At 50.4% G+C, this 26,431-nt stretch overlaps 1 protein-coding gene across 1 annotated transcript in view; it reads left to right on the forward strand.

Annotated features, from left to right (window-relative positions):
• Window positions 1–26,431, forward strand: part of LOC125742508 (glutamate receptor ionotropic, NMDA 2B-like) — a 61,597-nt gene that overhangs the window by 14,416 nt on the left and 20,750 nt on the right. Inside the window, 9 exon segments of the mRNA XM_049014578.1 lie at window positions 2,293–2,489; window positions 2,491–2,582; window positions 2,585–2,698; window positions 2,701–2,894; window positions 17,971–18,114; window positions 18,363–18,633; window positions 19,862–20,054; window positions 25,001–25,115; window positions 25,451–25,659. Of these exon segments, the coding sequence (XP_048870535.1) occupies window positions 2,293–2,489; window positions 2,491–2,582; window positions 2,585–2,698; window positions 2,701–2,894; window positions 17,971–18,114; window positions 18,363–18,633; window positions 19,862–20,054; window positions 25,001–25,115; window positions 25,451–25,659 (1,529 nt within the window).

Below are 26,431 nucleotides of genomic sequence, written 5' to 3' on the forward strand. Positions count from 1 at the left end.
CTAGCAACTCTGGATATAACGGGCTTTGGATATAACGGACTGTTTTGCCAGGTCCCTTGAAGTCCGTTATAACGGGATTTTACTGTAAGTGGTTGTAGGATGGATGGATGGATGGGTATTATTCTTGTCAGTACCCTTAGTTTTGTATATCCAGTTTAAATGTATCAATTCATATAATCAATAAATCCCAAATGTATGAATTCATATTCAGTGTCTGCCGTTATAATCTTCGGGTGCTTCATTGTGATAAATGGAAGATGTCCGTTATGTTCTTTATCTGTCAGAGCACCTCTCATGCAAGTCAATGCGGAGCAAAGGCAGCAATGTTTTAATATATGCTGGGTCGGTGCATTGTAACTCATTTTCGTGATACATTTTGAGTAACATTGGAAAGGTGATACCTAGATCTCAGGGTTCCTGTCACTGTAGACGTGTGTGTGTGTGTGTGTGTGTGTGTGTGTGTGTGTGTGTGTGTGTGTGTGTGTGTGAGTCATGGTGGCGTGAATCAGTCTGTGTGAAAGTGCACCCCAGAAGGTGTCTGTGCTGAATATTGTAGAGTGTACAAGGTGTCAGCGTGTATCAGTGTGTAAAGTGTACCGGCGTGTATCAACACTTTATTTGAATTGTTTCCATGGAAACCGGCCACTGTTAGAGATGTATGGATACTTTTATTGTCCTCTTGAGAATAAGGCTAGAATATTTCTACTTTTTTCGTTTGTATATTTATTAATTGCCATTCCCTCCTCTCTGTCATTCACCCTTTGCTGAAGCCCCCTTCTTTCTCCTCCTCTGCTCTGCCCCCCCTTGACTGTATTTTGAGTCTTTCCAACCCCGCCTCTTCGCCTTCTCTATCTTCTATCCCTCCTTCACATCCCCCTAACCCTTATCCCTGCTCTCTCTGGGGTGCCTTATTTTGCACATTGTTTCTTGCTGCCTTCTCTCTTTCTCCATCCTTTCTTTCCTCCATCTTCACTCCTCCCATCCTCCCCCAACCTTTCACCAGCTTGCCTTTTAGAAAAGTAAGCAAATGATAATTAGCATGTGGACCTGTAATTACAGCTGACAAACTTCTAGCAATTAATCGTCTTAAAGATGCGTCTTGTCATCACACTCGCAGTACACCTCCTTACTCTCTCCCTCTCTCCCCCCTCTCTTTGTCACCCCTTCGGTATGCATTTACTATATAGTTCTTATCCATCTTTCCGTTCTGTTCCATTGTCTGTCCATTGTTTGTTCTGTATGTTCCTCTACCTATAATATGTTCTCTCGCTCTGCGTTACCTTGGCTTGTAAATAGTTTAATATTTCACATGTGGGTTGGTCAAACGCCATCATGCTATGACTAAGCATACAAGCTGTCTGCCCCCCCCCCTCCCCTCCCAGTACGCCATCACTGTTAATGAGACAGGATATAGATAATCTCAAGCCATCCAAAGACTTTCTGAGGAGGGTGGAATGGAGAGAAGGAGACTTGGAGGTCAAGAGTGGATGTATGTGTGTTGGGGTCTGAAAGGCAAAGATGGGAACTAGTGAATCAGTTCATCAGTGGGTGACCAGACCTGCCAGTCAGTAGGATAAAAAGTCACCATAGCTATCTGGGAATTGGTAAGATTTCAGCCAGTGCTGATCTCTGCGACTGCTAAGACCTGCGACTGCTAAGACCTGCGACTGCTAAGACCTGTCCCACTGATGCTCTCTTGCGAAGCTGCTTCTTTACCCTCTCTGTACTTTGCATAACCTCATCCCCGAGTACCTCCCATTTATGACCCTCTGCTCATGAATAAGTACTTATATTGAAGTATTCCTTGATGCTGACCTTTTCTATCCCCCTCAGAAGATGTACAATTAGATCTTATTCCCCCTCAGTCACCTCAGCTTGAGACTAAAGAGGTTTATTTCTGACTTATACATATATATGGCTAGTGTGGTAATCAGTCTATCAGTCATTCTGTGGCCGGTCTCTGTTGTTCCCTTGCTCTCGTCCTTTCGCTCTGTCTGAGAGCTTTCCTGGGCCGCTCCTTGTGTGTGATATATAAGAGGACATTATTCCAGATATTTAGTCAGATTTTTTGCTTGCGTATGTATTCCGGCTTGCCGCTGTGCGTGTGGGTTTATGAGCTGCCCATGCAGTCTGTGCAGCAGATATTCATATGTGTTTTAACCCATCTCTCCTCCTCTTGTCTTTGTCACGTAGATTTTCTTACCATGTTCAATGAATGCGCCTCTACATCTCGTCAAGGGTTGTATGGATGGAGCTGACCATCCCTGTCTCCTCTCTCTCTCTTCTTCCTAGGGATTGCTTTTACACTCCTCCATCATGCCTTTCTGCCTCTCCGCTTCTCCTCCTCAAGACCGGCGTATCACCCCACTCTTCTCCCCCCCCGAAAGCGCCCCCTCTGCCCACAGGACGCCATTCCTGTCCCTCTCTGTAATTGTCCTCGTCCTGCTGCTGTTCCCAGTCTGCGAGTCCCGGCGAGGCGGAGGAGGCGGGGCCCGGCGGTGGCGACAGGGGCGGGGCCGTGATCATCCCACCTCATTACCCGCCGGTGGTGGCCCTCCCGCCCCCCTCCTCCAAGTTGTCCCACGCCTGAGCATCGCCGTGGTGCTGGTGGGCAACTCCAGCGAGCTGGCATTGGCCGAGAGCCGCGAGAAGGAGGACTTCCTGCACATGCCGCTGCCGCCCAACGTGGAGCTGGTCACCAGAACAGGACGGACCCCAAGAGCATCATCACGTGCATCTGTGACCTGATGACCAAGCACTGGCTGCAGGGCGTGGTGTTCGGCGACGACACCGACCAGGAGGCCATCGCCCAGATCCTGGACTTCATCTCGGCCCAGACGCACATCCCCATCCTGGGCATCCGTGGGGGCTCCTCCATGATCATGGTCGCCAAGGTACGGTCGGAGCCCGGGAGCTGCAGGTGTGACGCCTTGGAGATTTCGTGAGCTTTCGGCGGTGCTTTGAGGATGTATGCGAATGCCGTTTCTTGGGTGTCTGCCTGTGGCTGCTAGAGAGGGAGGGGCAGCTTGAAGTATGAGCGAGAGCTTTGGCCTTTGGAGTGGGAGGAAGGCCAAACAGAGACGGGGAGGGGGATGGAGCCAGTGTGAGTGTGGGCTGCATTAAGCTCATCAGTTTGTTACTTTATGGAATTTATAGACAAATCCGTAGTGGTGCCAGAGGGAGGGATATTTTTATTATTCTTTTGGTTAATTTGTTACTATTGGGGTGGAAACCGCATTGCCAATGTAAACCAACCAATAGGATTTTGAATCTGAGGCTCTGTCCTCCGACAAGTCCCGCCCCCTGGCCCTGTGTGGACTCTGCTGTTGCATACCTGAAATTAGTCTTTTTGTCTCACTGGTGCGACTGAGGCTCTCATTTTAACGCAAGCATTTCCCAGGGCCCCGCCCCAGACGGAGAGCTTGGAGCTTGTAATAGATTCCCCATCCTCCCACACCGCAGTCGTGTCCGGAATATTAGCCTCGCTAACCAAGAATGCCACGTGGCGGGGCTGGGGGAGGGGGGGGTTTTCGGCCACACATTTGTAAGTATGACATGGCGAGCACCCAGGGGAGCGAGTGTGTGGAATTTAATGCCACCCGACAGCCTGGAAAGGCAGGTACTCTGGCTGCCTCAGACCTAATAAAAAAACATTCAATTAGCGGAGGGTCAGCAAGTCCGAGGCATGTGGCACCTCGTAAATTACTTCATAAATCTCCCAGAAACAAGAAACTGGTGCATTGGTCCAGAATACTTAAGAGTCCGCTGTCGATGAGGACTCCTGGCTGTTAAAACTGTTAATTTTGTTAAAGTTTATTGTAATTGCAGTCGACTGTTGCATTTAGTCGATAAATTGGCGGCTTTATTCTGAGCAGAACTGTATGTAAGCGTGTCAGTTCAGGCTCTTCCTGGCAAACCGCTGCCCAGGAGAGTCCACGTCCTCAGCTGCTCTGCCCTCGGATAGCACACGCTAATACGGACGAGCTCGCAGAAACCCATTGGTGATTTGGAGCGTACTTCTGGGAAGGTGGGGCGAGGGGGGAGGGGTGTTCAGTAAGACAGTTCCGTGGGGGAATAAACGAGGAGAGGATGGATACTGAACGTGCCGATGCGTAGAGGAATCCACCGGAGCAGGAGAACGCGTGTCAGAGGGCTATGGCAAATGGATCTCTCTCTTCCCGCATCCATCTGAGGTGTCCTGACCTTCGGGAAGACTGGGAATGGTGAATCGCTGTGCGGAGGGTTAGCAGAGGAGGGAACGAAAGCCGGTAGGCCGCAGTTTTTTCACGGAGAGCACCGGGAAATGGAAGAAAGGCGAGTTGCGGTGGGAGCGAACAAGAGGGTTGAGGAAAATGCCAGGGGAGAAGTGGACTGAGCGTGAAATGGAACAAGCAAGCCTGAAAGAAACGGAGAGATGAAAAGTGAACTTGTAGAGGAAAAATTCTTTCCCTGTCTTCCCCTCGATGATCATCATCCTCTTGTCCCCCTCCTCTCTTTCTCTCTCCCTTTCTTCCTCCCTCCCTCTCTCACACAGCAGGCTGAATGCAGCTGATACTGTTGGCATGGCAACCCATTGCACGCGCAACTATATCTAAAACGGGGGGGGAGAAAGGGATGTATATTTTCTCCAGCTAAAGAGAATGAAAGTGAGTGGATGCCTGAGGTAGAGGAGGATGACAAAAAGGAGAGGAGCGGACACGCATGCTGTATCTGTGCGGCGCGAAAGACTGAAAAGCAGAGAGAAGGATGAATGGAGGGAACGGGAGGGTGGGCTCTTTGGACAAGAAACAGCTATTTGTTGGAACAATGGATACAGAAGATGTTGGAGAAGGGAGAGAATGTTTTAGTGTGAGATGGAGAAACATGGGAAATAAAATGAAGTGGAATGTAGACGGATGAGGGAGGAGATGGAGGGTAGTGATGGTGAGATTTTGCATGTGTCTGATGTCCCAGTGAGTTCACGCTCAGAACGCCCCCCCCCCCCCCCCCCGACTCCTGCTCACACCCCCTCCTAGACAGCAGGTGTAACTCCTCTCCGGCACTCCTGAGACGCTGCTTGTAGACATCCCATAATGACCCGGGAAGGGGGGGGCCCACTTCATCTCGGACGCCACCTGACATGCTCCCCTCTACAGTGCTCACTGGCGTCCCCGCTGGCACGTGGGAGTCACTGCAGGATTTATTTTCCGCACCCCTAGCCTGAAGAGCGCGATGCAGCGTTCAGGATCCGCAGCTAACTATCTGTATTTATTCATAATTATTCTCAAAGTAAAAGGCTGACAGGTTGCAGCCCTAACTCCCGCTGACATGATGTAAGCGAAATATAAATGCCTGTTTGTTTACTATGCTGTTTGAATTCAGATCGCTTTTTTAGCTTTGTTAAATAACATATATCTTCCAACCTCCTTTGCTGGGCAGGGAGCAGCACGGGGCCTTAGCTGGGCGGCGAAGGGCACAAGGCAGAGGTGCACCCTGCCTGGGATGCTAGTTCTTTGCAGGGCATGTATAAACACACACACAATGGGTAATTGAAAATGCTAATTAACCTAACTGCATGTCTTTGAACTGCGAGAGGAAGCTAGTGTACCCAGAGGAAGCCCCCGCAACACAGAGAGCATGCAAACACACACACACACACACACACAGAACAGAGCCACTACTCTAACCCTAACCCTCCAGATACCGAGGTAATAGCACTACCTGCTGAGCTGCCACTCTGCCCATTAATAACCTACTTCATCCATTTATTTGGTTAACCATCTCTTCCATAAATAGACAAATTTTGTTTTAAGGATTTTTGATTGCGGTTCATTCTGCTAGCAGCCGAGGACAGTGATTGGCTGAGAGCAGCATTACATCACTCTTCCCTCCTTGTGGCTTAACAGTGAAGTGTGTGAAAGTGGTAGTTTGGAAACTTCTTTGAAGGGGGGGGCCCCCCACCACCCACCAAATGAAAACAGGGCAGAGTTAGGGGGCCCGCTATCACAAATGTGTGATGTCATGCTTAAGAACCAGGGGGCGCTTCAACACCTTTATTTCCTCTTAAATTCTCGGCTTGTAATTGTTCTAGCGATTCCCATTTGAAACGAGCACTACCAGAATGTTCCGCCTTCATGTCGTTCTGGGATTCTACAGATTTGGTGCGCTGCACCTTAATGGCCTCATATCACGCTTTTACGTGCCGGGGAACGGTGGACGATTTAAAGGTGCAGCACGTTATGTTTTATAGGGCACTGGAGCGGGCTGGGGGGCTGTGCAGGTGTGCGAGGCACACCCGTGTGGGAAGAGAGGGGCACTCCCCCCCGGCATGCCACGTGGCACTGCTGCTCCCTAATAACCCCCACCCCCCCTCCTCCCAGCACAGAGACATTCTGCTGTCAGGACAGATTTCAGGCTAATGAATGAGGGTTGGGATAGATCCTTTTGCGGGAGCCCGAGGGGGGAGGGGGGTGCGGCAAGGCCGGAGCTCCGGGAATCTCAGAGGGATTTGGTCACGGGAGCCGGACGCTTCGCGCAGAGGTGGCCTTCCTGAATCCCTCCATGCCTCCCTCCCCGGCATCTATCCACTGCCAGCCAGCTGCGGTTTGTAATGTATTTTTTAACTTCTTAAATCTGTGCCCGAGTGGCTGGCCCTGGCCACCAGTCCGATGACTGTGCACGCGATGCCTCATTTTGTAACAGCGTTCCGAATTGTCATTCGCTCTATTATGGTGCGTTGTTCCGTCCCATAGATCAACATTCGCCATTATAGAACGCTTTTGCAATTAGGATACGTCCCAGAAGATAAAGGGATTAAAATAGAGCCAGAGTCTGTCCTGCGCCCCCCTCCCCTCACATTTATCTCTCTCTCTCATTCTCTCGCTTTCCTTTATTGTACAGCTCATACTAGTCACAGTTCTGCCGTCTATTACTCTGTCTTTCTTCCCCAACCTCAAAGGAATTAAAAAAGCGTAAATCTTTATTTGGAGTTCTGCCTTAAAAACCATGGAGGGGAGGGAACCTGCAGTTCTGAATGCGATTTTTCCTGCGCCGGGCTTATCCCCAAACCCATTTTGTTTGTTCCGTGTCCCGGAACCTGTCCCGCTTCTAAAACACTCCCCCGGTTCTTCTCGTCCTTTAGCCTGGTGTGAGCCTTTGCCCCCTTTCTCTGTCTTTGATCCCCCCCCCCCCCCCCCCCCCATCTCCAGCCGCTTTGGATGTGGGATTTGAAAGGCAGTGGCCTGCGCCTTGATATCGCATGTGGTCTGAAACTCGGTCTGATCAGCATGGAGGGAAGCAGCTGTATGAGAGAGTTACATCCCCTCCTGTGGTGGTACTGTGGGGAGAGGGTTGGGGGGGGGGGGCTGCTGCCTAAATCCATGTCTGCTGCGTGGGCCAAGCACTGAGCCAGAAGGCGCCCCCTCTGGTGTGAGTCACCCATCAGGAGTGAGCCGAGCGCCAGCCGTCCCCCTCTCCTCTCCTCTCCTCTCCTCTTCCCGACCCGCAGCTCCTTCTCCTCGTCCATCTTCCTTCTGACTCCTTCCTGCCCCTTGGCTCTCAGTCCTGATATCCTGCCATCCTGTGTCATCTTTGCCCCGTCTGGCCCTCTGCAGTTCCCCCCCCGCCCTGCCCCGCCCCATCCAACCTTGTCGTTCTCTCAGTTTCCTCCACGTCACCCAGCTGTCTCTGTTAGCTCGGGCTCTGCCCTCGTCTCCCCCCGCATGCGCCGGAAAGTGGCTCTTGCCCTCGGCTTCTGGACCTGCTGTCTCCCTTCTTGTCGTCTTTCTCTTTCACGGGCTGAGCCTCTTCACCTTTGCCCCTCTTCACCCGGCCAGGTGACTGATGGACAGGGGTGCTAAGCGCTGCCCTTCTGTCGAGGGGGGGTGGGATTAATGGAAAGAGGGAGAGAGATAGAGAGAGAGAGATATGAGGCGTTCAGTCCATTACTGGCAAGCTCAGCTGGGCATAGACAAAGGGCATCTGAGCGAGGGAGGACCGGCCGCTTGGGCACCTGCCTCTCAGGGTGCTGCATTCAGATTGAAATGGCCAGTATTACCATTACAGAAGGTGACTGGTCTGCAGTGAATTTTTAGCTGTCTTTTTTTTTTTTTTTGAACTGGGAAAGTGTGTCTAGCTAATCGGCTAATCTGCTTTGCCGACCCATTCATCCAGGCGACTCCTATGCCGGGGGAGATTCACCCCCACCCCCCCCCACCCCCACAGACCCCAGATGAAATGAAACAAGCTGTGATGAATTTAAACGCCGCAGTCCTGTGATCCCTACAATTGGCCACAAATGATCCCACCCTGTGTTACCAAAGCTGGCTCTTTCAAACTTGAACCGTCAACCACCCACCTTTTTAGACACATTTTGGGCTTGCAGGGTCAGCAAGTGCCTGGGGCAATTGGGGGGATAAGGGCCTCTGTCAGGGGCCCGACTGTGAAGCCTGGGATTTGAACTGGTGACCTTCTGGTCCAAGTCAAACGCAACCCTAATATATCAGGCATTGCTGATAGGTATAGCCCAACTCCACAGGCTGTCAGTGTTCAGCCATTGTTACACACGGGCGGGGGGGGGCACAGGCACACATGTGTGCATACATGTGATCATACACACGGCAGCCATGTTCGTTGGTTTGTGTGTTTTTTGTGATGAGACTTTATTGTCATTGTGTCAGAAATACAAAGAAATTTGTTTGGTAGCTCACAGCTCAGCAGCAAAGATGTATACATTCATATACCACATTAATATAAGTAAGATCGGGGAGAAGCTACTGTGAATGACTTCGGTGGGGGGTGTGAGAGGCCCCCCCGCACTGGTCTGGAATCTAGACTGTATCGTCTTGCCTGTAGAGACTGGGGTGAGAATACCAATGGGAGTCTCCGGAAATGGACATTTCCAACGAGCCGGAACGTGCCAGTGTCAATCACAGCCGTGCCTCGATTGCTGAGGGGGTGGTGGGGGGCTCGCTGCCCTTCCTGGGTCTGCTTTGGACCTGACCGCCGCTGAAACGGGACACTTGGCTGCTTCCACCTTCAGGAGCATCTGAGACAATCGAATGCCGATGTCAGAATGAGTGTCAGCCCTTCCAGGAGAAGCTGCTGCCTTTGGGTGGATTGTGTAATCCAGTGTGTCATGTGAGCGCATACATTTGTACACACACATGAACGTATAATGTGATGAAGTATGACAAACTCATATCCAAACCCCATCCTGCCATTGAGGATTTCTAAGGGCTTCTCATCAGCGTCGATGTCACCTAACAATCCCCCCCCCCCCCCCCCCCCCCACACCCACCCAAGCCTCCCTGAAGTTTAGAGTCAGACGTTCACAATGGCAGCAATCGAAAATTAAAATTCAAAGGGAGCACTGGTGTTCTGAAGTGGCCTGCATCGGCGGGGCTTTTAGAGTGGATGTAATATGTAAATGTGACTTTGGACGATGCAGCACTTGAGGGAGCCGGGGGTGGGGGTCGGCGGCAACATGACCATGTCATCAGAAAGCGACGGCCCGCTCTTAGGTTTGTGTGTGATATTTTCATTTTGCGACTCCCCAGCGCTGTCAGATTTCCATTATGGGCACCTTCGCCTAGCGCATCCAATAGGCACAGCTCTCCATGGGGCAAGAGGTGATACAAACCAGAGAGAGAGAGGGATTAAACCAACCATCCATCCATACATCCATACATCCGTAACTGCTTATGCAGTACAAGGTCAGAGTGGGCCTGTAGCCTTTCCCAAGAAGCACAGGCCGTAAGGCGGGGCACAGCCCCTGGATGGGATGTCGGTCAGACAGCAGCTGTCTGTCGAAGCCGCCCCCCCTATGCACGGAGCTGCACACGACCACAGGTGTGCAAATGGGTTTCTTGCAAGTGTGTTCTTCTGTTTGCATACAGAGCATCTGCGTGTCGCGGTTTTTTTTTTTTTTTTTACTCATTTTGGACTAATGGCATCTTTAGCAAGACCGTTTCGATGGAAACCACGTTGCTACGGAAACACAGCTTGTCTCTTTGAATTAGGAATTTCTCTCTCCCTCTTTCCTTCTCCCTTTCTGTCTGTCCAGTTTTTTTCCCCCCATCTGCCAATCTGATGACACGGTGCTAGTGTAGAAATGCAGAGGTGGACGAGGACATGTGGGGACACGCTTATGGGAGCAGAAAGGTTTTCCAGAACAAGGTGGAATAATGGGCAGACAGGAGTGGTGCTTTTACTAAAGGGCAACAGGACGTGGGAAAGGGCAATGAACAGAGCGAGGAGGTGAGCGCAGGAAAGAGGGGGGGGGGGGGAGATTGATTGTGTTCCCCTAAGTGCTTTTGGCATTATTGAAATTCTTCTGTCCTACCAATCATGCCGTTCTGAATAACACTTAGAAAGTAATGGACAGAATGATGGAAGGGGAAGGAGGGTAATGTGACAGGAGTGACGAAGGCAAAGGACCACGTGGGGAGGAACCAGGAGAAAAGAGAAGGCAAGAAGAACAGGAACCGGGAGGAAGGAAAAAGTGAGGAGAGCAGGAACCGGGAGGAAGGACCAGACAAGGGGGTGCAGGAACTCGGGAGGAAGGAGCTGGTGGGTAGAGCAGGAACCAGGAGGAAAGAACAGGTGGGGAGAGCAGGAAATGAGAGGAAGGAGAAGGCGAGCATAACAGGAACCTCCTTTTGCCTCCATAACCACTTCAGGGATAGAAGAGCTCAGAGACGCCACTCTGCACGCCATTGATTGTCAAAGTTGTAGTTTTCTAGTTGGATGTAATGACCCTAACTCATTCTCCTCTGACCTTTGGCATTAATAAGCTTTTCTCTGCCACAGAAATGCCAACGACTGGATGGTTTCTGTTCATCACACCATTTCTGTAAAATCTAGACCATGTAGTGTGTGAAAATCTGTGCTTGAGATGCTTGGACCGGCCATGTGTGGCGGCAACACCACCACGTTCAGAACCACTTACCTCCTTCGAATGCTTATCCACACAGCGACTGAACCTCAGCACTCCATCAGCATGCTGTATGTATTTGTTTTCTGCCACGTGATTGGCTGCTTGGGGTGCAGGTGCGCCTATTAAACTGGCCTCTGTGTTTATATGTAATCTCCCCGTGTCGCACACTGTGCATTCTGGGATTGGTCGAAAGCTCTTACAGGTTAAGCATTATGGTAGATGGATGGATATTTGTGTATTTTTTTCAGTTCTCCGAAATGCTCGCTGCCTCAGAGCAATTTTATTTCTTTGTTGTCTGAAGTCTAAAAATGGAAACTGTCTCCTTCCCTGCTCTCCCTGTCTGTCCGCATCCAGGGCCTGTCCTTGTCTACTTCTCTGTGTCTGTTCCTCCCTCTATCTCGGTCGCTTTCACCTCCCAGTGCTGGCAGGCCCCTATGCGAAAAATTCAGCGTACCAGAGCAGGGTCATGCCTGCTCCTACCACCTCGAGCTGAGGGGTGATTTCTAGCATTTTTTAAGGTAGGCGGGGGAGGGGGCATAAGAGGGGCTCTAAGTCATAGACAAGCCAATCGTATCGTTAGGCAGTGATATGTTTTGAATAGGTAAGTGACAGGAGAAGGGGACACTCAGCTTTCCACATGGGCCAGTGTCCGTGTGAACCCCAGAGCCTGTCCCTGGGGTCTGTCACACTTTCCCCGCTCACATTTCACACTATCTGCGGCTGAGGCACCTTCACAAGTTACCTGCCAGGACCAGCTCAAATCAGAGACGGTTTGGAGCTGACCCTTTAAGTGGATCAGTGTTCTTTTAAAGAAAAGAAGAAAAAAAAACACTTCCAGAAATATCCCCATTAGTAGAATTTATGTTCTCTAAAAGCTATAAAACTGTCACTGAATCGGTCCTGTGTGGAAGCAAATGACGTCTTTTTGTTTGTTCTGCACTTTTCCTACCCAGAATGCATCTGCATTTATGAACAGTACAGTTTCTCGAGGCACCGTCTCATCGTACACAGAAGCTGTTAGCGCCTGGCTTGTATTCATATCGTGTACGTGTCACAGTTATGTTTGTGTTAGTATATGCTGGAATATCTGGGGACACATGGGGGCCGGAGTGGTACCATGGCGTCAGTCACAGGTACCAGAATGGGCATAAGTTATGTAGGGGTTGTAAATCTCTCCAATAATCGAAACCAGCTAATGCAACCTTTTGGACCCCTTAAATGGGGTGGGTACCCCAACCTCCCCAATGCTCAACCCAAAGTTATGCCCTTGGGTGAGCACACATCACCCAGACCCCCCCCCCCCACCCCCAGTACCCTACAAGTGATGGTGTGGCTGATTTGATTTTAATTACAAACCCGATGTCTTGCGACACAGCGTCCCGGGCAGACGGAGTGGTGAAGGAGCAGGCGAGCAGGAGAAAGGATGAGGAGGGAGAGGGTAGGTGGCTGGGGAGGGGGTGTGACCAGCAGGATGAAGGTGAGGGGCACCGAGAGGAAGCTCTCTCCACTGCAGACCTCCTACACGTGGCCCAGGCCCTTGATTCCGCATTTGAATCTGAAAGACTGAGATCAGAGGAGCATCTCCACGTTTGTTCTCTAACACCCCCCCCTCTCTTTTTTTAAAGATGTCTGCATTTTGGAGTCTATCTTGTCATCACGGCCTGATCTCCTGCCAGCGCCGGTGGTGCTCTGGGGTGTGAGGTTGACTTGCTCAGTGACAGAGAGCAGGGGGTGTGGGCGGCCCTGGCAGAGGGCAGAGTGGAGCCGTGGCCAGATGCCGGCCAGTCGCCTCAGGTGGTACAAGACACACGCTGAGGTCTAAACCTCCCACAGCGTGGGGGGGAGGGGGGGGGGGTCATATGTAATGGGTTTGGCCACTTGCAGGTCTGACATCCATGGCCAAACCCAGGGGACATAGACTTCAATGCTCCTGCCGTGTTTTTCTGCTGTTAAGGTGAAGCAGTTCTGCATTGACCTCGTTGGGTCTCCGCTCTCCGAGTCTGAAGGAGAGTGATGCCCTGTATGTATTCGATTCCCTACTGAATCACCACCTCCTCCTCTGCCCGCTTGAACGCCACCTCCCTCTGTACTCCTGCATACAGTCAGCAATCCCAATCTCTCCCAGAGGTGCACTGGTGGTTTGCCATGCAGGGCATTTTTTCCGGTGGGCTGATTGCCTTTGGGGTAATTTGTCATACAACCTGCCCCACCCTCTTCAGAAAAAAGTGGTGACCCGCCCCCCCCCAAAAAAAAAAAAAAAAATGTATAATAATTAAACCCAGACACAAGATTTTCTCCCTTTGTGTCTGTTGGCATGCGCCCGTCTGTGTGCGTGTGCGTGAATGAGTGTGATTAAAGCGGCGCGTGGGATGCGGCCGGTCTGGGTTCCCTAGCAGCCAGTGGAAGCCGCTCAGTTAATGGGTCACGGGTTTAATGTTTCATTCTGCTTCGCTTGTGTCACATTCTGCCATCCGCTCCCTGCCAGCGCAGGAGTAGGCCAGTGGGCACATTCAGGCCACTTCCTGTTGGCCCACATCGCGAGGACGAAACCCCTTCAGCGATTAACCAGCCCTTCCACCGTCCGCGCTGCCTGTAACCGGAATAGCGGGAGCGTCCCTGGAACTGAGGGGGGGGAAGAGCCCAGTTTGACGCTGGGGGAGACTCGGGGAAAAGGGACTTTGTGTTGGATTGGAAAGCGGGCAAGGTGGGACATCGCAGAGCCTCTTAGTGAAGTTTGGAAAGTCAAGCCGGGGAAGTGGGGGTGTTGGAGAAGGGGGGGTGCTGGCTCACTGTCTCTCACGGCCGTGCGGTCTGTTACGCTTCGGTGCTGTCTGGGCCATGCCAAGAAAGCAGATTTGGGCAGGATTGTGGGGAGGGGGAGGGAGGAGGCAGAGTGGGTTCACAGTTGTCCTCTGTGGGGGCTGTTTGTGTGGCTCAAGGGGGTAGACAGGGGTCACACAGGCACTGAAACTGCCTGATCTGATCCCTGGGCACCCTCGGGGCTGCACATACTGCCCCCTAGGGGCAGAACTAGGGTGAATCGCTGCCCGCGTCTGCTTGCAGGAGGACGCCTGCATTCCAGCTCTGGCTCCGGATTGGCCGGCAGCCGTTGCTGAAAAGACCGCTGCCGACGCGCCGGGACTCAATCTGTCACCAAGTTCTGGTGCATGAGCGGCGGTCTGGAATTCGGCTGCTTGGCGTGCGGGAACACGGAAGCGCTCCGTGCCAAAGCGTGTCCCGCTTGGACGCTCGCGCGTGTTCACACATCACAGACATGTCGGAGGCACCCCTCTCCGCATGTGTTTTCATCTGGTTTGGTATTTCGATGCAGTGAAACAGTCGAGCCCCGTTTAAATACATTTAATCTCACCTGACATGTATGCGCAAGCAGTGAGACTCTTCCGGAGATTACCGTGCCCGAAGACGACGGCTTCATTAAGCGCATAATCAATCAAAATGAACATCAGCAGATCCGTGTCACTGGCGGTTCTATCTGACCACGTGACACGAAGACGACTGGAAAAAAGCACCAGCCCATCTTCTGAGGGTAGGACCTTGCCCGTTAGCTGCTTGAACCTGTAACCTTCTTTATGGAGCTACACCTCCCGCCCCAGTTCTGCTGTACATGGAGATCGGCTCTGGGGACCATTTCTCGTCGGAATGAGATCTCTGGCAGCCCACAGCGAGTTTCAGCCTCACGGGTACGAATTACATTAAGCCTCCATTAAAATCGCACAAAGAACTTCTAATTAATAAATAAAGGAGACTCTATTGCAAGTGCCGTTAACACCTGCTGCCCTGCTCCCCTCACACCTATCAATGATTACTTTTTAGTTGTTTAGTTGCTGGGACAATTCTATATACATTTTTTTTAATGGCGGGGGTCATAATTCATAATGATGGGCCACCTGGTGACTGGACACTCCAGGGGCCAGTCAGCAGCATCCGAGTCTCTATGACTCCGCCCCTTTTTAAATTTTTGTCTAAGACCGTAAGGGACTTTTGCCTTATTCTGGGTGGGGTGTTGCTAGGGGCAGGTTTCTGATAGCTGGGGGTGGTTTCGATTATCTCATCCTGGGCCTTTCCCCTCGAACCCACGCGCCTCCTCTTTCACCGATTATTTTTCTGTCTTCCTGTCACATTTTCCCCTCCGGAAAGAGTTCTTCATTCGAATCTGAATAGTGTCCAGGACAGAATTAGACAAAATACTTTAATCAAGACCGGGGTTTTTAAATTAAAGTTAAAAAAAGAAAAGGGGTGGGAGGGGGGCTGAATATAGTTAAAATAAGGTTGCTGCTAATTATATGATGGCTCGGCGACTGTAAGACGTAATTACATTCATGTGTATTAGATTAAAGACAAGAATAAAAAAATGCAATGATGAGGAAAATGGAAGCATCAGAGATGGAGGGAAGGAATGAGAAGGAGAAGAGTGGAAGGGGGGCGGAATTCCGGTAACTTCGCGCCGAAGGGTTTTCATTAAAAAAAAAAAAAAAAAAAAGGAATGTGAATGTTATTCAGCGCTCGGGATTGATCGAGAGTGCAGCTTCACAGCGTGTGTGACTGTGCGTGAAAACAAAAGGCTGTTTCGAAACCCCTCCCCCGGCAGGTGTGCGTGGCTGGCCGGTGTGTGCGTGAGCGTGGTGTTCCATGCGTCCGTTCCCGGGAATCGGCAGCCTTGCGCTGATCCCCAGCCGAGGCCCAGCTGATGTCTCCCCGCTCTACTCCTCCATCTCGGCGACTTCCTGCCATGTGGGCCGAGTGGCGAATCGGCTGGCATGTCGCTCCCCCTGCATACTTAATTAAGGACAGGCTTCCTGGCTCCGACGGGTACGTGCGCTTGGCATAGCATTCCAGGAGGTATTACTCAAATGCACTCGCTCCCGCGGCAGGGCGGCGACTCGGGGAAGGAGTCCACTCGTATGTACATAACTTGAGAGAACGCCATGCATCGCTCTGGCTGGCAAAATGTGCCAGAATGTTCCACCATCTGTATTGAGGCAGAGCCCTCCGCAGTGGTATACGGGATCAGTGGTGTGGGTCATTCAAAGGTCTTTGTGCTCCGTGATCATATGTGCTGGATGTTTGCTTATGTGTGAGGTTGTTTGTTGTGTTTGTGTATGTGTCATTTACAGAACAGTTTGTACGTGTCTGAGAGATTATTGCTATTTTTTGTATCTGTCAGTACAGCATGCGTGTCTGTGCGCTTCTGTGTGACTGTACTCCGTACTGTGTGTGTGTCTGTTCGGTTCATTATGTACTGTTGGCGTGTGTCTGTACAGTATGTGTTGGTGCAGACTACATTTCCGTTTATGTCCACCGTGCTCTGTGAGAGACACCATGCTCTGTGAGAGACACCGTACTCTGTGAGAGACACCGTACTCTGTGAGAGACACCGTGCTCTGTGAGAGACACCGTGCTCTGTGAGAGACACCGTACTCTGTGAGAGACACCGTACTCTGTGAGAGACACCATGCTCTGTGAGAGACACCGTACTCTGTGAGAGAGACTGTGTTCTGAGTGACACCTATTTGGAGAATGAATGAAAGAAGCAGTTAAAAGGCACATGTGTAATTGGCAAAGGGGCCGAGTCCACTATTGCAAAGGCTCTGTGTGCCTCAGTGTCCTCAGGCAGGAGAGGCCGGAGGGGAGAGAAGGGAAGAGATGGGCAAGGGAGGAGAAAGCGGAGGGGGAAGAGAGGAGAGGATGGAGAAGGGGGAGCGAGGAGAGGAGAGGATGGAGAGGCAGGATGGGAGAGGGGAAGAGGGGAGGAGACAGGAGAGGGGAGAGGAGAAAGGTGAGTGAGAAGAGGAGAAATGAGAAGAGAGAGTAGAGGGGGAAGAGAGAAGAGGGGAGAAAGCGAGTTGGCAGGGGAGGTGGAAGAGAGGAGAAATGAGGCAGGAGGGGAGAGAAGGGAGAGGAGAAAGATGAAGGAGAAGAGAGTGAGGAGAGGGGGAGAGAAGAGGGGAAAACGGAGAAGCGGCAATTGAGAGCAGAGAGTGGAGTGGCTGGGAGGAAGAGAGGAGAGGCAAGAGGACAAACATGCAAGAGGAGAGGGGGACAGGAGTAATAGGAGGGGAGGGCAGTGAAGGGGGCGAGAAGAGACTGCCTGATGCCTCCCTGTGCCCCGGGCCTCCTCCTTCGGCCCCGCGTTTTGCTCGCTCGGCCCCCTGACCCATTAAAAGTTAGGCAACAGGAAATGATGAAATAAACACACACACGAGCAAACACGGCTGGTAATTATCTTGACAATGAAGTGCGCGGGGGGGGGGGGCACTTGTTAGTGCTAATATTTATTTTTTTGAATGAATTACGAATCCGTGACTCTTTAGTGTGGTGAGGATTCACTGAATTGCCAAGCTGGGTACTATAGTACAATATCACCACTATTACAATGGGGGAGAGGAACCTGTGAATCTAATTATATCAGTATCTTGGCAGTAATTTCAATTTCTTAAATATAATAGAGAGGGGGAGAATGGAGTGGAGAGAGCAGGAGTAAGCCAATCAGGGAGAGCAGGAGGGTGGGGAGTGAGGGGCTGTGGAAAAAAATGAAAGCAGGGAGAAAGTGGGGTAATGCAGGGCAAAGAGCTGAAGATAGAAGGGAGGAAACAAGGTGAGAGGAGAAGAGGCTGGGGATAGCAAGGGCAAAGACACGTCCCCATCCTTTCCTTTGGTGCACACTTCATGAGCACAGCTGAACCGTGAGCCCGTTGATGGCGTCACCATGACCGGCGGCATGATCATCGATCCCGGATCGAAGTGTCAAATCGATGGCCCGCTTTCTGGAGGGAAGGGTGGAGCCTTTGATACGGAGGGAGACGCACGTCACCTGAACCGGGGAGATGCTCAGCACTGCTGTTTGGCAGCAAATAGTTTGTAGAGCGAGAGACACGGACACAAATCTCCCTCTTCCGCGTTCGTGACCAATTCATCCCATTTGAGGCTGAAATGGAAACACACAAAAGCCCAAAAGCCCTTCAATCACACAACACGTTACTTAAGTGCTTTTTTTGGTCTCTGTAGTCAGCCCAACTTCTTTCCTTTAATTTCAGGATGACAACTCCATGTTCTTCCAGTTTGGTCCCTCAATTGAACAGCAAGCCTCAGTCATTTTGAACATCATGGAAGAATATGACTGGAACATATTCTCCATCGTTACCACCTACTATCCTGGCTACCTGGACTTTGTTAACAAGGTACATTAAACTGGTCTCATCCACATAGCTGATGGTCTTTCTCACAATGAGATGGTTAAAAACTCAAGGCTTGCAATGTAAAGCAAGGAGGAGATGATTCCAATATGTTAGTGACTACAGTATAATATATGGTGGATCTCGGGATGGCCGTTTCTGGGGTCCTTAACAGACGAGGGAGGCTCGTAGAGCAGCGTTGACGTTCAGTAGCCCAGCTCTTGCCCACGGAGTGTGCTGTGCTCTCGCGCCAGATCCGCAGCACCATCGAGAACAGCTTCGTGGGCTGGGAGCTGGAGGAGGTGCTGCTGCTGGACATGTCGGTGGATGATGGAGATTCCAAGATCCAGAACCAGATGAAGAAGCTGCAGAGCCCCGTCATCCTGCTCTACTGCACCAAGGAGGAGTCCACCACCATCTTCGAGGTCGCCCACTCCGTGGGCCTCACGGGGTATGGCTACACCTGGATCGTGCCCTCGCTGGTGGCCGGGGATGCCGACAATGTTCCAGCAGTGTTTCCTACAGGTACGGCGGGCGGAGGGCTGTATGAGAGCAGGACGTAGTGTTGTAGTGCCTGGGTCAGCCTTTTGGGACACCAGTTAGCAACCAATTGCCATCACTTTTAATAGTTCTTCAACAGAGTCTCACAAGTGATATTGCACTCCATTACAAATACAATGGATACTGAAATTCTACAAAGACTTACTGATGTGTCGTAACTCACAATACTGAAGTGAAAAATATCCATCCATCTTCCAGTTGCTTATCCAGTACAGGGTTATGGGGGACCTGGAGCTTATCCCAGGAAGCACAGGCCACAAGTCACGCAGGTCCTTGGATGGAGTCCTGGTCCATCACAGGACGCACATACACACTGACCCTATGATGCACACTGTGGCGAATGTAGAGCTGCCAAATGGTTTAACTGCTTGTCCTTGGGCAGTGGAAGGAAGTCTCTAAAATGCATCGTTTCAAATTGTGCCTTACCACTTTATGCATGCATGCCCGCATCCATCCGTCCATCCATCTGTCTTCTAACCACTTTTCCGAGTCAAGGAGGGCACAAGGCCAGGGGGTGCCTTGGTTGGGATGGGGTCCTACATATGCAAGCACAGTCACCCATTCGAATATGACGGGCAGGTTGGAGGCGCCCCTTAGCTTAACTGTGTGTCTTCGGGCTGTGAGTGTGTCCCACGGAACCTGCAGGAAACCGCATGACAGGGAGAGAACATGCAATCTCCACACGCACGGAGTGGAGGAAGGAGTCACAAAGCCCCAAACCCGGAGGCGTGATGCAGCCGTGCTGCCCACTGAGCCGCCATGCTGCTGCGCGAAAACGAAGCAGCTCATTTTGCAGAAAAATAACAACTAAGATGCAGGTTTCTGCTTGTGGGTTCCGTTTGGTTGGCCGGAATATGTCAAAAACGGCAGCGTTTAATAGGGACGTTATGCTAGGATGTGGAGACGAGTCCCAAGCTGGTTCACATATTGTAATACCTATAAATTCCATGAATTGCATTCAGACAAATTCCAGGTACATCCAAACTGTTACCCTCAAGGGTGTTGTAATGTATCACAACACACCCATGTACACCATGATCCTATTGTGAAAGGCGCCGTATAAGGATGAATTGGAATTGGAATTGGAATTGGAATTGAATTGCCAGCATGGTCCTCCTGGCCCAGCTTGCTATGGAGAAAGCTCTGCCACTTATGCATTCCCCGCCTCTCTCTTTCCTCCTTGTGCCTTCAGGTCTCATCTCCGTCTCGTATGACGAATGGGACTATGGGCTGGAGGCCCGAGTTCGGGATGCGGTGGCAGTCATCGCCATGGCGACGTCCACCATGATGCTGGACAGGGGGCCCCACACTCTCCTAAAGTCCGAGTGCCACGGGGCCCCTGAGAAGAAGGGCTCCAACACGGGGAACCCCAATGAGGTGCTCAGGTAGGCCGACGACACATTTCCTCTGCTTCGCCGCTGTTTCCCAGCAACCCCTGCAGGGGCGTCCAGCGTCTCTGGGCACTTCAGAACATTTGGGCTTTTAATCGGCAAAGATCAAATAAGCAGATGTGTGTAACGCCGGGCCCCACTGCAGCATTTCGCTAAATGCTCATTTTATAGAAATGGTGCTGCTTTGCATTTGACTCGCATTTCAGGCAATTAGGGATCCTTTCTTGGCTGTTTTCCTCCATGTATTTCTGCTGCTCTCTTTCGAGAAAAAAGAGTTTACAATATATTTTGGGAAATGCGTCTTATTTTAGAAGCAGTTGTAATGAGTTTCAATCTCATTTAACATATTTTAGCTATTTCAAAACAGGCTTGTTTTTCGCCTCTATATTCTCTACTGTGAAACATTTAAATATCCCAATGATATTTGATCTTATTGGTGGTGGATTTTTTTTCTGTTAATTCAGTTTAACATTTTATTATCTGCTAATGATTGTGTAAGAAAGAAATACTTTACAAAACAGGGTACATTATGATTTTTTTTTGTTCCGCGGTTATATGATATATATAACTAAGGGAATTTGTCTGGAATCTCAAAAGACGATAAATGTGAAGCCTGTACATCCGTGTTTTTCTCTGCATCTTGCTGGGTTCTGTATAAAATTGAGGATGACTGTACCAGTTGGCTTTTTTCAAGCTCAGAGTAGTTAGGGCCAAGCTGACCTTATGTCCAGAATGTTCCGGAAATGCTGTTTATCCGCTTCCTCTTGTTGTTTTATATTTTTAGGGTATCTTAGGTCTCGCACCTATTGTAGCATCCCTAAGTTGTTTTGGAACTGGTTCTGTTCCGCCGTTTAAAGCCTTTTCCTCCTGTATTTCTCCCCGGGGTGCCTGACCCTTCAACTAAGTTTCGGAGATGAAAAGGTTTCCATGTTATTTTTAGGAATCGTCACCTTTCAGAGTCGGCCTCCTCGAGGCGTTAAATGGCTTCGGTGTATAATACAGCAATATGACCGGCTGTGGCTCTGTTCAATTGGACTCTTTCAGTGAGCTTTTAGGGTTTGTTCTAATGGCCTTTTTCACGTACTTAATGGAACTGGGAAAGAATGTCTGTCCTTTCTGTTTCGTCTCTCCTTTCTGTTTTTGCTTGCGGTCTTGCGGTTCTTATTGTTAGTCTTTCTATGCTGATAAAGGTGTCTTACAGCGAGAGATAGAGGTAATATCAGCATCCGGCCCTGCTCAGTCTTGGCAGTGCATGATATACATCCTCTCCATCTCTCTCTTTCAGTCTGCCGTCTCCCCATTAGTACAGTTTAATACCATGTTCTCACTCTGGTATTTTCCCCCCCCTGCCCACACCCTGTCTCCTCAACCTGTCCATCCCCATGTATCTCTGACACGTGGATGGGGGGCCGCACCTCTTCGTGCTTTCGGGGCGTAGGCCCCCGCTGTCTCCGCCTGTCCTCCCTGGGTGCTGCACGCCCCTGTCTCCATTTTCATGCACACTGTAAAATGCCACGACTGCGTTATTACTAACTGGCTTGAGTGTTTCTGTAATCGTAACTAATTAGCTCACCAGCTAAGGCCTTAAAATGCCCAATGAACGCTTTACTGTGTTTTTCACTATTCACAGACTAATGTACACAGAATGTTTGCGGCAAACCGTCCGTGTAACTGTGTGCGTGTGTCTGATCTGCCTGGTAATGCCCTGTGCTCCCCTTAATGAAAACGTTAATAGTGTGTTAAATGATGGGATTTATGTGTTACTCTGTATTCAGTACAGTCACAGATGTACGTAGCTGTATAAGTGTAGCATGCAAGGTACGATAGCGGCTGAGAAGATGAATGTATAATGGAAATAGATTTAGGACTATTTAGGGCTGAAATGAAGTATGTAACAGTTAGGGTAAATAGGTGCCCCATTCTTTGCTTATCCTTCTCCCTGTCTTTCTCTCCCCCCCCTCTCGGGTGATATTATTGTTCCCATGGCAACGTGGCAGATTGCTTGGAAATCGCCGTGGTTGTGGGTGCCATGGCAACACATTACATATGCTGCTGAGTGTCTTTCGGTCCTGAACATCAGTTCAGGGGGAGCGTGTGTACACGCGAACGTATACGTGGTATTACACTGCCCCAAAGGGGGCGGCGTGTTTGCTTTCAAACCTTATTTATGAGCTACGGGTGTCTCCCGACAGAAGCCGCTGACATTCCCGTCAGGATATTTGGGTGTGTTTGGAAGTTACACCGAATGGCTTTCATTTTTAAGCAGTCTAGATATGATACATACATATGAACAGAATACATCCATCCATCATCCAGCCACTCAACCGGCACGGAGTTGACATTGTAATCAGTATTTATTTTCCACTAATATTATGTGGCTTTTATGTGGGTCTGTGCAGAGGAGCAAAAACACTGGGAATCAGTATTTGAATTGTTTGCAGTTAACAGGACGGGACACTGGAATAGCAGACACTTTTTTCCACTCAGTCATTTCTATTTGCTTGTTTATTTCTTGTGCACGTAAATTTGAGGCAGTCCGTTGCTGTGGGTATAGCAACCTCGAGAGAGAGAGAGTGAGAGAGAGAGAGAGAAAGAGAGAGAGAAAAGGATGGAGAGAGAGAGAGCAGGGGGTTGAGGAGGAGGGAGGTGGATGAACTATGATTTTAGTTAATCTGACAGTAACATGCCCCTGCTGGGACACACACACACACACACACACACACACACATGTGATCGTATTCGGCAGCTGATGGACTCGCTCAGGCTCACGTACACCTGAAGCATTTTGTCCCCTGGATAATGTGGCCGCTAATGCAGGACTGTCACATTCCCAAGCCCAGCTTGTCATATCGATGGCAGAGGGAGGAAAAAAGAAAAAAAAAAAAAACATATATATGGCTGGAAAACTTGCGTCACTCTCTCTGGTGTCAGCAATCTTCCAGTGCTGCCGTCCTCCGTTGCTTTTGACAGAAGCTGCGTTTACGGCAGCGGAAAATGCACAGCCAGACTGCGAAGGACATATTTTAATTGCCATTGTGGGTATTGAATGAGCTTCTTGGGACGGGCCGTGGAGAAAAAAAAAAGGATATTATTTATTCAGAAGATGCTGTTATCCAGCCCAGCCTAAAGTTATGCATTTAAAGCAGGGTGTTTACCGAGCCATATCAGCTTAGACGCCTTCCCCGGCAAAACAAGGACACGTCGTCTCTAACCTTTTGGCTTGATGTCCACTTTCTTAATCAGGACTCTGCTTCAGCCCTCCAGCAACGCCTTCTGCAGTTTATCTCTATTTTCTTTGCGTACTTTAGTCCCGGATTCTTCTTGCTGTCTTCCCATGTTTTACTAAATTATCATTTAAAAGCGCTTGTTTCCCCTGAAGGTCAGGGAGGCGCAAATTAATTTTAAACATCGGAATATTTAACGATTATTCATGGAGGCTTTCCTGTGACATTGCGTCAGCCTTCCTGAAAAATCTATCCCCCCCCCCCCCCACACACACACACGTTCTAAGAAAGGGAACTGAAACACCCCAAAACTGTAAATGTTACGATGGTATCTCGCCCGGCATTGAACCTTCTCCACCCTCCATGAAGCCCTGTCTCGCTTTCTGATGTGCCGGCTGAGGTGCAGAAATGAGAGCTTCCACATTTTGGACATAAATCGGTAACTGCGAACTTTTAAATCACCCGCAGCGTATATATCGTGAATTGTGGCACAGAAATTGTGCATCTAAATGAGCAGACGTTGGATTTCGGCCACCTGAAGCACGGAGAGGTGGGGCTGATGCAGCGCCGTTACTTAGTGACTTCGGCGGACTCCTGAAGTGTGGGGCGTGGCGACGCTGCTATCGCGTGCGGGTCGGTGAGGCACCTCACCCTAGAGCGCCGACGGCAGCCTGGCAAAGCTCATCACCGTTACCGAGAGGCCGGCGAGCAGGAAGAGGCTGGGAGGCGAGACCCCTCCCGTCTGGAACTCGAGGCAGACAGCCAGCTGGAGCTTGTCTCGCCTTAACCGTCCACAAGCTTTAAGCCGTACCTGGGGGGGGGGGGGATGGGGGGGGAGGAGCCCCACCTCCAAAAGATAAATCAGCGCTGCCGTGTGCAAGTTTCTGCTCAAAGCCCGGCAATTAAACAAGTAATTAAATAAAATGAAAATGCCGCCGTAAGGCGACGTCGCGCCCAGCCGACTGAGCGGCAACGAGGCTGCATATAAATAACCGTGTCAAAGGCGCCGAGCCTGAAAGGTCGCGCAAGTATGAATAATGCTGCATGGCGTTATGTGATCTATAGGTGCTGCTGTACCCGGGCATGCATTGCATTATGTGCTCTCTGGGCGCACTGCTGTATCCCAGGCATGCATCGCTGCTTTACACTTGACCCTCTTTTCACGCCTGGATGTATGCTTCCTACGGCGATTTAGTTTACATGCCCTAATTGTGCATGCTGATGCTTCCTCGCCAGGGATTTAAACCTGCAAGCTACCGGTGTGTCCGGTACTTCATATACTGTCCCAACCCTCAGATTTTAATCAGCTGAACTGGTTGTGGTCACACAGATGCAAGAACCATTCTAGGACTTTTTAAGGTGGGGGCCATAATTCCTGCAGAGTGGCTATCCTTATCATTATGCTTTGAATGGGTGAATAACGACAGGGGAGGGGACCAGTCAGCTTTCAGCAGGGCCCAGTATCCCTGGGACCCCACCCTCATATATGCCAACGTGGAGAACCTGAACATTTTTCATTTGTATGGTTTATATATAGTCTGCTGAGTCTCCCTTTTATTACAGGGGGGGGGGGTTGAGAATCCCTTAAGGTAGTTATGCTGCATTGTGTATTTGAACAGTTCCGCATTTACACAAACGTAAAAGCGACGTTGGAAGTTTCTCCGGCCGAGTTCCCAGCTGTGCAGTGCGAGGTCTGAAGGTCTGTCTCTCTCCCAGGTATCTCATGAATGTGACTTATGATGGACGCAACCTGTCATTCAGTGAGGACGGCTATCAGATTTATCCAAAGCTGGTCATTATCCTTCTGGACAAGCAGAGGCAGTGGGATAGGGTGAGTCCCCCATTCCTCAGTGTTATAACTGACAGCAAGCCCTGGCTTGGCCTGCCCTCCTTCCCTTGTTTCTGTGTCTTTTTTTTGCTCTTGTTTGTCTCCTCGAGTTTGTCCCAGTGCCATCAAAACCCATCACAGGCCCATCATGAGCTCTTCGGGGCCCAGCCCTGTCTCGAATCCTGGGGGCCGTGTTTGGGCCAAGCCCCAGTCACGGAGCACCGGCTCCCTCCAGCCCTGACACACACACCCTAGCCGGGGCACCTGCCCCCATTCCGGCATGCTGCCTGTTTATCCACCCCCCCTCCCCCACCCCCCGACCTTTTTCGTGGATCCAGGTGGGAAAGTGGGAGAATGGCTCGTTGGCGATGAAGTACCACGTGTGGCCGCGCTTCGAGTTGTTCTCGGACGCCGGGGAGCATGCAGACGACCACCTGTCCATCGTTACGCTGGAGGAGGCGCCCTTTGTCATCGTGGAGGACGTGGACCCGCTGAGCGGCACCTGCATGAGGAACACGGTGCCCTGCCGGAAGCAGCTCAAAGGCCTGTGAGTATCACCCTGTGGACGAGGCCTATTACAGGGCACATGCACGCACACACATGTTTGTACTCATGTGTTTGTGGGGGCCGTCCAATCATTTCTGTGGGCAAAACCCTGATCCCAACAATGACGACCTTAACCCCCACCCAGCCCTAACCTTAACCCTAAGGAACCCAACAAAATACAAGTCTTTTGGCACTGAGGTCACCGTGTCTCGGCGCATGGTGCAGACATAAAGAAGGCATTGATTCATTGGCGCTTCCAAGACAACACAAGGGGTTTATTAACCAAATAAAGCACAGACCTAGAGTTCACCTACATGACCATATACAGTGACTCACTGGGGGGAAAAACGAAGGCAGGAACTTAAATAGACAAACCTAAACTGAGCTAACGAGGACCCAGGAATGAAGGATTAACAGGGCATCCAATCAAACAGAACAGAGTAATAAGCAACAGGTGTGACTAAAGAACAGGGATAATTACAGAACTAGGAAGGTTAACAGACAAACTAGAAAACATTAATCTAACACAAGGAATACAAGGCTAATTCCAGAATTCAATCAGAACCAGAACCAGAACCTAGCACAAGGAGGGTACGCTGCTGGTGGAAAATAACAAACACTATGAAAATCGTAATCCGAAACACTAAGGTCAACAAAAGTCAAACAAAATACCAAAATTAGATCGGGCAGCACTTAAGCTGGGTTCAAACCCACACCCAATGGGTTCTCAATCCCTACATGCTCAGCCCATTGAGCTATGCAGCTGTCCCGGA

This window comes from Brienomyrus brachyistius, chromosome 5 (assembly GCF_023856365.1).
Source record: "Brienomyrus brachyistius isolate T26 chromosome 5, BBRACH_0.4, whole genome shotgun sequence".
Taxonomy (NCBI): domain Eukaryota; kingdom Metazoa; phylum Chordata; class Actinopteri; order Osteoglossiformes; family Mormyridae; genus Brienomyrus; species Brienomyrus brachyistius.